At 35.1% G+C, this 10,074-nt stretch overlaps 1 protein-coding gene across 2 annotated transcripts; it reads right to left on the bottom strand.

Annotated features, from left to right (window-relative positions):
- Positions 1-1,675: 1,675 nt before the first annotated feature.
- Positions 1,676-8,787, bottom strand: LOC110019048 (sulfite exporter TauE/SafE family protein 4). 2 transcript variants are annotated; one of them, XM_020716572.1, is made up of 12 exons: positions 8,454-8,785; positions 8,193-8,352; positions 7,913-8,113; positions 7,747-7,808; positions 7,587-7,644; positions 7,433-7,491; positions 7,236-7,322; positions 7,084-7,134; positions 6,759-6,998; positions 2,318-2,411; positions 2,078-2,218; positions 1,676-1,965 (listed from the first exon to the last, which is right to left on the bottom strand). In XM_020716572.1, the coding sequence occupies exons 1-12, from the start codon at positions 8,625-8,627 to the stop codon at positions 1,886-1,888; spliced, it is 1,407 nt and encodes a 468-aa protein (XP_020572231.1). In that variant the 5' UTR covers positions 8,628-8,785; the 3' UTR covers positions 1,676-1,885. The 2 variants fall into 2 exon arrangements, with proteins under 2 accessions (XP_020572231.1, XP_020572233.1); XM_020716574.1 differs by lacking the exons at positions 1,676-1,965; positions 2,078-2,218; positions 2,318-2,411 and adding an exon at positions 6,493-6,551 and having other exon boundaries at positions 8,454-8,787.
- Between the last annotated feature and the right edge of the window lie 1,287 nt (positions 8,788-10,074).

Genomic DNA, 10,074 nt, shown 5'->3' with positions numbered 1-10,074 from the left:
GGAGACTATGACTACTACCCACCTGAAGACCGCTAAAAGAATTATGCGCTATATCAAATGTACAATTGATTTTGGCTTATTTTACTCATCATCCAACAATTTCAAGCTTGTAGGATATAGCGACAGTGATTGGGCTGGAGATATAGATGATTAAAAAGCACTACAAGGTTCGTGTTATTCATAGGAGACACTGCTTTCACTTGGATGTCAAAGAAACAACCAATTGTCACTTTTTCTACTTGCAAAGCTGAGTACGTAGCTACAGCCTCATGTGTTTTTCATGCAATTTGGCTTCAAAACCTATTAAAGGAGTTAAGTTTACCACAAGAAGAGGCGATCAAGATTTATATCGACAACAAGTCTGCAATCGCGCTAACAAAGAATCCAATTTTCTACGATAGAAACAACCACATTGATATGCGCTATCACTACACCAGAGAATGCTTCGAAAGAAATGAGATACAAGTGCAGTACGTGAAGTCTCAAGATCAAGTTACAGATATTTTTATCAAACCACTCAAAAGTGAAGACTTTATTAAATTGAGAAGTTTACTTGAAGTAAAAAAATCAAATTTAAGAGAGGATGTTGAAATATAAACTTAATTTTAGTTGTTTAAATAAAACTTAATTATGTCTCATCTAAAAGCTTATTCTAGAATATGTGGTAGGTATGAAATTATTATGTGGTAGGTGTGAAATTATTGTGTGTTAGGTATGAAATTATTTGTAACCATTAAATTAGAATTGTAATGACACAATCCTAGTCATTAATTTAGGAGATGACACTACTATAAATAGGGGTGGAGTCTTTGAGTTTGCATCAAGTCAAGTAAATGTGATAAATAAAGTGAAGCTTATTCCATAAACTTTTAATCTTTGTCATATCCTGAAAGCTTATCCATTCCAACATGATGCACTCTCGGATTTTTGCGATAAAAAAAATAATGTGCATCCCTGGTATCTCAAATATGAAGGAATGAAATATCAACATTAAGAAGAAAAGACTTACCCTTTTCCATAAAATGAGTTGACCTGAGCTGTTGAAGTTGATGGAAGAATAAGGGAAACCTTCTCTTACTTGGTGATAACAACTAGCTAGTACTTGTCGATAGAGTTCATCAAAATAAGCATTTATCAATATTATAGGCTTCATGCTTTAAATCTAGTTAATCTAGCAACTAAAACATGTATTCGACTCTGATCAGCAATGTCTCCTTTTCCTCCTAAGATGCAATTAACAATCTTATAGTGGATGCCAAATGGCGTGAAAGATGATTATTTTGTTTATACCAAGACCATATGAGTTCATATAAGCTATGAATGCAAGAGAACAACAATGAATTATACTCAGATTTACTCTACAGGAGGCTAGAGAGAAGAATTGAAAACAAAAATAAAAATGATACAAGCATTTGCAGTTCCTTGCTCTTGTGATTTATTTTTATTTTAGTGATATTAGAGTATGAATGTTCACTATTCAAGAAGAATTCGAGAATGAGCACGGCGTCGCGGATGAGTTAGCTCGCATTAAAACATGAATTTATATGTTTTTCTATTTTTGTAGTTTGTTATATACATAACGATTAACTAGTAAGATTAGATACCTAACATTAAAGAAATTATATAAGATTTTTCCTGCCACAATATACAACCATGTAACTGCAAAAAAAATATCGTAAGAAAATATTTTACATTACCATCCAAATAAAGTCTAGAAACATGTACAATAATTTAAAAATGAAAAATTGATAAATTCAAAGGCTAACTCAGAAAAGCCTAAGAAACATCGACACTAACTCTTTTGAGTGATTTCTGTCAATAAGGTATTGACACCACACTTATTTCTAATGCTGGACGATCATAATTGCCCCCTAACATTCATCTATCAGTTCTGGCAAAATGTAAGAAAACCCATGTACTCGTGATGTTTGATCATGTAAATACTTTTGTCAGCACCAACCACGCCTGTAACAAATGATAATTCACATAAATAATATACTATATTTATATATTTTGAAAACAAATTAAGATAAAATCTGTTGTTACTAGGACCAAGTTGATGAGAAGATAGCATTACCCATGGTTAGAGCACTCGCAAAGATGACCGCGGAGAGGATGAAGACAATGATCGAAGCTCTTTTTAGAAACTTCACCAGCTTCCTTACCAAGAACTGTCCCCAGAATCCAGCAGTCATAGATACAGCTATCAGGTATAGAGCTGAAACACAAAACAATTTAAGAATAATTAGAAGTTTTGTTATGTTAACTAATGACGATTAGTTGCTTTGGGTGATAAGAATTGGTTCTGGTTTATTACCATAGGGCATGGGAAACCTTTTGAGAAAATAGAACTCCACAACAGAGAGAGATGATGAGAAAAGCATGACAAATGTCGCTGTAGCGCTGGCAACCTATAAAAGTTTAGATGAATTAACAAATTAAAGGAAGTTAAAATTGTAAAGAAACTTTCTATTGTTTGCATCATTCAACTTGTTTTTGTTACACTGACTCTAGACTAAACACCTTAACCAAATTTAGTTTGGTCTACCTATTTATTCCAATCAATTCCTTCCCTCTACTATTATTTCTTTATACAAATCTAAAAATATTATTTATCGTCTCCTGTGCTTAAATTTTTTTTTACTTGTATATTTCAAGTGGCTACCTTTAATATATAATATGTGGTGTTATATATATTACTCTCCTTCAAAAGAAAATACCTAACCTAGCTCTATAAGAGCATAAGTAAACAAAGCTATTATTTTATTTTAATTTAAAAAAAACTAAAAAATGAAATAAAAACATTAAGCTTGTTCTTATAGCACACATGGAATATGTATGTAAAACATGCCAAGCACCGGTACACAGATGAGCTAAGCACAGCAGGCCGAAGAAACATCCAAAATGTCCAATCTCCTGTACAGCTCAAAATAATCATAATCATATTGACATTCATTGCATCTTTAAACAGTAATCGGAGAAGCCGCCATGGTAAAAAAAAGGCTAGCTAAACCTGGCCTACTCGACCTACCGACCAGCCAACATTTTGATCTTTGTGCTAGATTCTTGAATTGATTTTCATTAAAACCCATCGGAGACAGAAAATACACCCAACGCAGCAAGCACTTGTGAGACTGCAATAATTGATTTTCCTAAATGATTACACCAAGCCAGTACTGCAATAATGGAGTACTGCAGCCCACGTTTTTATGTGAGAACTTTGGGCTTTATTGCTGCCTGAATGATGGAAAAATTGATTGAAAATCTTAAATTTTTAGGTTTAAGTGCCCATCTTTTCCATGGGGAAAAAAAACTGGTCATCATAATTGATAGATGTCACACAAGCAACTCATATGTGAGAAAAAGATAGAGAATTAACATCGATTCACCCTCTCTCTCTCTCTCTCTCTCTCTCTCTCTTTCTCTTGTTGGATTCACACATGCCCAAGAATTTGAGCGGTCTGTCACGGACAAATAGTCCCACATTGGCTAGGTGTAGGGCCGAAAAGCAGTATTTAAGTCCTGGGCTGCCCACCACCCATAAGGGCTCTTTTGGGAGGTGACAAGTGGTATCAAAGCAGATTACTGCCTGCCAGGTGTGTGGACTCTCCATGGTCCAGTGGGACCCTCGGTGGAGCCGATCCGTGACGAGGGCATCACGTGATTAGGTGGAGGAGAATGTCACGGACAAATAGTCCCACATTTGCTAGGTGTAGGGCCGAAAAGCAGTATTTAAGTCCTGGGTTGCCCACCACCCATAAGGGCTCTTTTGGGAGGTGACAGGTCGGTAAGGAGGAGGTGAAAAATAGAGGGAGCCAAGGAAATACAAAGGAAATAAAAGTGAACAAATAGTATTTCCCCAAAAGGGTGAACTGGGTTATTCTCGGACTTGGTGACCCATTTTATATTTGAAAATAAAGAATATAAGAGAGAATGAGTGTAAGTCCTTCCTATAGAGTACGGGTTTAAAGAGAAGAGACAAAAAATTCCTTTTACATCTGAGTCCCTATTTATAGAGAAGAAAGAGCCACACAATGGAAAAAATATATATATGCCCTTGTTTTAATAAGTATTGTCTTTTGTTTTGTTTTTTTTTGTATTTGTAACTGATTTAGGCGTCTTTCGGTATTCTTGGACACTTCAGTCGGAAGTCCTTGAATTGGTTGGCCAAGTTGGTGTCAGTTAGCTATGTTGTCTGGTTACCAAGTGATCTTTGCCCTAGGAAGCCAGACAGTTTTGAGCGTTGTACCCGACCAACTAACATGTTTCAAGGTGATTTTTAAGGAAGAATTTGGGAGAATGCACAACAATATTTGCGAGGTTGTTAGGGATATCGATCCTTGGCTTAGGTGGGAGAGGCCATCTTCTTTCGAGCAGCCTAGATAGAAAGGCCTTTGCTTGTCGTTTTTAAGGTGGTTGATCAGCCATGGGCTCTCCAATCAGTCTTCTTCATGAACATTACTATGTGATCTTGACTATCAGCTGCCTCTAGATCCGTGCAGAACATTTTTGGATGTGTGTGTACGTGTGTGTGTGTCTATGAGTAAACAATATAGATAAAAGAATATGATTTAGATATTTTCTTATTCGATCTTCATTAGTTTCACATTTTATCTCTTAATATCTCTCATCATATTCATCAGTAAAGAATAATTACGTGACCTTTTAGTTTGATTTATTCAAAACCAAATCATCCAATCTACTTATATAATACTTGAATCTTTTGAACATGATAATAATATTAATCCCCAAAAATCTAATTCTTTATGATAACTCATGGCAACCCATCATTCAAATGAGTGGTAAAGCCTAAACCAAAAGTGCTTGTGTTTATAAGTGGCTACACCGGTTTCATTCAATAGAGGCTTCAGAGTGATCAATGATGATAGAGTGCATGATGACCAAGCAAATAATTGACAATGTCATATACTAGTGTGAGTAATACTTCCCCAATTTTTATATCTCAAGCTTCATCTAAATCACATCCAAAACAACATGCAACTTTAAGCAGTTGCCCAATCTCAAACATGACTAAAATCTTGATCCCTAAGTGTTCACGTGCTTGCCTATATACCAATACAAGGCCGCGTGTCTATACAGTCAACTACATCTCAAAACAAGATGCCCAAAACGATTCGATCACACAAGTTTTAAGTTCTTTTGATGTGAACTACGGGTGTCTACAATGTGCGTTTGATAAGAGTATAAATGAGCTGAAGTTGAGTGAGCTCAACTACTATTTGGCCTGGCGTTTGAGTATTAAACTCCACGAATATAGGCGCACACAAAAATATAAACATGCATAACACACATATAGACATGTAGAAAAAATGTACACATTCATTAATATTGTCAAGCTCTCATCGAGTTGAACAAAAGCAAACAAGATAATTTTTATGCTTGCCTCTTTAAATAAATGAGACAATAAAAATAAGTTGAATTCAAGACGATTATTGAATCAAATATGAGCATCAAGCTCATTTTTAAAATCCTAAATATCACCAACAAACTTTATTTTCGTTAGGCCAATTTTGAGATTGTTATATTCTTCCCGTCGTAAAAATTTTAGAAGGTATTAAGTTTAAAAAGATATTTTACATATTATATATGTAAATATTAGAGAGTTTATATATGGATATGCAAGGAAGGCTCTCAATCTTACAGTGGAATAAATATCATTAAGCTATTAAAATTATTAGATATTAGATTCTACTGTGTAAGTTGATTTTGGGATTCTTATATTTTTGTTGTCTTAAAATAGTTCAAATGATATATAATTAATCAAGATAATCTACATATCATATAAATGTAGATATAGATATTAGTATTTCTATCAAATACTCTAGAATTGATTCTATGTTATTTATTAAGATGTAAATAGTTTTTATATTAAAATTTAATATTAAGATTTCTTCAGATATCATGATGATTATTACTGCCTCCATCTAATAAACATATAAATAGAAATATAATATGTTTGACACTTAGAAAGCACATAAGAAGAGCTGAAATGAATAAATCCGTGATAGGGTTGGTGTAACTCCACTGGCAGATAAAATTAGAGATGATCATCTTAGTTGGTTTGGTCACATTAAAAGTCGACCATCTGATGATACGGTTAGGAGAATAGAAGTTTTAGATTCGACTTATGTTAAGAAAGACAAAACTAGACAAATAATGACTTGGGCATATTGTATAAAAATGATCTTAATTTATTAGAATTAAATGTAAATATGACTCTCAATAGGACTCAATTGATTTATTAGAATTAAATGTAAATATGACTCTCAATATGACTCAATTGAGAAAAAGGATTCATGTAGCTAACCCCACTTAGCGGTATAAAAGACTTGTTATTGTTGTTGTATAGAAATTGAATATATTAGCTATTTTTTAAAAAATTATTTGTAAGAGACTCAATTGACAATTGATATCTCTGGTTAAATAACTCCAAAATAATGTGTTCCTCATTGAATATTAGGAGAGTTGGGCCCATAGACATAAAATCCTCATAGAATAAATAGAAAGATGCCTCACAGACCATGAATACACTGTACAAACATAAAAGACAGAAAAAAAAAATTAAAGTGTTAAAAGACAGAAAAAAATTAAAGTAGCAAAGAAACAGAAAAAGTTGGACAGCTCACCTGGGGCATACACTGTACAAACATAAAAGACAGAAAAAAAAAAATTAAAGTAGTAAAAGACAGAAAAAAGAAAAAGTAGTAAAGAAGACAGAAAAAAGTTGGACAGCTCACCTGGGGGACAACACCAATCTCTAGGAGTAATGGTCCAAGAACAAAGCCTCCGCCGGAGCCAAGAAGGCCACCCACGGTGCCGCCAAGGAGGCCGCACAGAGCGCATAAGATGAGCTGGAGCGCGCTCCATTCAATTGACGCCTCACACACGCACGCCCAGTCCCCACGCTGACGCCTTGCCCTGCTCTCTCGCCACAGCCGCACAGCCTCCCAACCGAACACGCTCAGCGCCGCCGGAAACTGTTGCCTTATTATATTGAGTTATTTCTGGTAAATCAACCATTTTTACTTCGAAAAATGAGTCGACATTGGTATGGGTGCCCACCTGGAGGATGTTCAAGAGCCAAAAAATGGTGCTACAGTCCTCGGTGCCATTCTGCAAAACAAGTAAGAAAATACAATTTTTTTATTTGTAAGAGCAGGAGAAAAGATTTTGATCCAAGGGAAATATAGATAAGTCGATAGAAGGTTTCATACTTTGAGAACCTGGAGGAGGAGGAAGGAGAGCCAAACGAGAACAAGGACAAATATGCCTTTCCAACGTAGGTTTATGAGTAAAATTTCCTGTTTTAAAAACAGAGGACAAAGGTAGAATGGAGATTAATGTGATGATTGAGTGGAACAAAAGGAAAAGAATGTTTCATAATCTTTTTTTATTTCATCTTTCAACTCACAATTCCGGACTTCTCCGGCGGCGGAGCAAGCAGAGGCTCGTATACCGAATCCATTATAACTATGCATAAAAAAAGGTAGTATTGCACATGTTAATGAAATGAAATAGAAAATAGCAGATTACATGGTGAAAATGAAAATTAGTATTTTAAACACCATCACTGCTCCTTTCAGATCTAGCTTTGGCCTCCTTCTCTCTGTTCTCCGTCTCCATCTGTAACAGGATTAATATACTAAACCAAGTCAATTTGAACAATTTTTATATTTTAAGGTTTAAAAAAGAGCATTTATATTTGTTATGCACAAAAAAGGAAACCTTGACGATAGTTTCCTCCTTCCACATCTGGATTCCTTTAAAGAAAGACCTCGACGAAGTACCTGAATCAAAACTAACGAACAATTATGATAAAACCATAGAAATAAAAAAAAAAAACGAAAAATTTTTGAATTTGCTCCAGAGCAGTACAGAGCGCGTCACAAACCCAAAAAAAGGATGATGATGAGAACACTGATGAGCCAATAAGGAAAGACTACACTTAGAGCGACTCCAATTGTGATTCCCAGCATCAACATGGGCTGAAAGAGCAGGGCAAGGTCGTAGTCTATGATGGGAACCTCCTTCGAAGGATGTAAAACCCGTAGATTATACCAAACAGAAGATGCCGATGCACCCATGATCATACCTAAACAAAGTTCACAGACAAATGTTAAGAAAGTTGAGATCTTTTTGATGGGAAAGAGAGCACGAACGTTGAGGCGCACATTTCGAGAGAGCTGCGGCTGATTTGGTGTCGAAGCCGACGATGAGATTAAGCATTGGAACAAATATACCGCCTCCACCTACACCGCCCACCGTACCGAAGGCCGAGCCGAGGAAGCCGATGATGGTCGCCAGAGCGCTCCGCCAGTTCGCCTCCAATTTCTGTTAATTACCTCGTTTGGGAATAACCGCAATGAGAAAGGTTTACAATTTCTGTTCTTTAAGAAAAAAGAGTCCTAAAATGGTAGGGGAAAGGCACTCACGGGCCAGACTCGAGGGCTGCGAGAAGATAGCTTGGAGTGGCCGCCATGGGGTGGCTCACTAGAAAGGAAGAAAGTGACGGAAATGGCGATGGTGGCGGCGGAGAAGAGGCAAACGATGAACCTTTTAGGGATGCAACCGTTGTAGACGGAGAAATAGGAGCTGCTGCTATCCATATATGGCCTTCTTGTTTCCCGATCCTAAGCTCTCTGCTTGAAGATAGACGAAGAGATATATCAACCCTAATCTACGTGGTGAAGGATAAATGAGAGAATTCGGGGAGGCAGAAGAGGAAGAAGCGCGCATCCAAGTTTTAACTGTCAGTTTTCTAAATAAATGCTTAGAGAAATTTCTCAGCCTGTTAAAATATATTAAAATTAAATAATTGCTAAATAGAGAGACGTTTTATTTCTTGTATTATTGGAAATGGTACCCATTAAATTACTTAAATTTGCAGTAACTGGATCCAACACTTTATTCAGTTAATCTACGATGCACTTGCCATACATAACCACCCCAATTCCGATCATTTATCGTGGTTACATGCATAGCACTAAAAAATTATTAATATTATATATATATATATATATATATATATATCCCTTTGTTCATTATGAAATAGATTCTAGAATTGCTCAAAATGAGAGAAACTTTCTAACCTCAGGAGAATGACGCAGGAGAGATTTATTTAAGTGTATACGTCTTGATTTATGTGTTTTTGTTTGTTATTTGTCTTTTTGTTTTAGCATGACCTACTTGTAATTAAGAGAGCCTAGTCTTTATAAATAGGGGCTGTTTTGTGTGGGTTGGGAAGAGGGGTTTTTGGACTTGTGTTTATTTTTTCTTAAGAGGCTTCGGCCCATCCAAATCTTGCCTCTGCAGTTGTACCTTGGATTGGCAACCAGGTGATGTTTTGTGATGTTTAGCCATTATCTTGTTCTTCATGTTATTAATTGTTTTTCCCAGTTCTTTCCCCTATTTTTGTTAAATTTAGTAACCCCCTTTTGCTGGTATCAATGGGGCCTTGCGTTGTTGGAACAATCTCCACTAATAGTGAGTATGAGTTACAACGGGCCTCTCTCCTTGAAAAAGTAGACATTAATTGAAGCAGATAAAAAATTGACTAACACTACTATATATATATATATATATGTTGATTCCAATTTAATGGATCGCTAAAGGACAAATCAAAAGAAAAATGAGATTGGACTTTTAAGAATTCTCTTTTTATTATTTTTGAAGGAGTGAAAAGATACAAATCTGGAGTGTGTGTTTTACATTGCAACACCACACCTAATTTATACTAACTAAACCGAAACAAAAAAAGAAAACATACACAATAAAAGCAAAGAGATTTAAGTGTCATCAATTCACGTCCATTTGAATTGATTACACATATTTAAATTTTGAATTTGAATTTAAGATTCAAATTCAAAATTAATGTTATTGACATATCTCTTATATTTAATTCAAAATTAATGCTATTGTCATATGTCTTATATTTATTCCACTAATCAAGTCATGCCTATTATGAAACCACTAAATGTGTAATCAATTCAATTAACCAATTCAAGATTAGTCTCACAATATATATATATATATATATATATATATATATATATA

Source organism: Phalaenopsis equestris, unplaced genomic scaffold, assembly GCF_001263595.1.
Source record: "Phalaenopsis equestris unplaced genomic scaffold, ASM126359v1 Scaffold000041, whole genome shotgun sequence".
In the NCBI taxonomy this organism is placed as follows: domain Eukaryota; kingdom Viridiplantae; phylum Streptophyta; class Magnoliopsida; order Asparagales; family Orchidaceae; genus Phalaenopsis; species Phalaenopsis equestris.
This window is presented reverse-complemented; position numbering and strand designations above follow the sequence as displayed.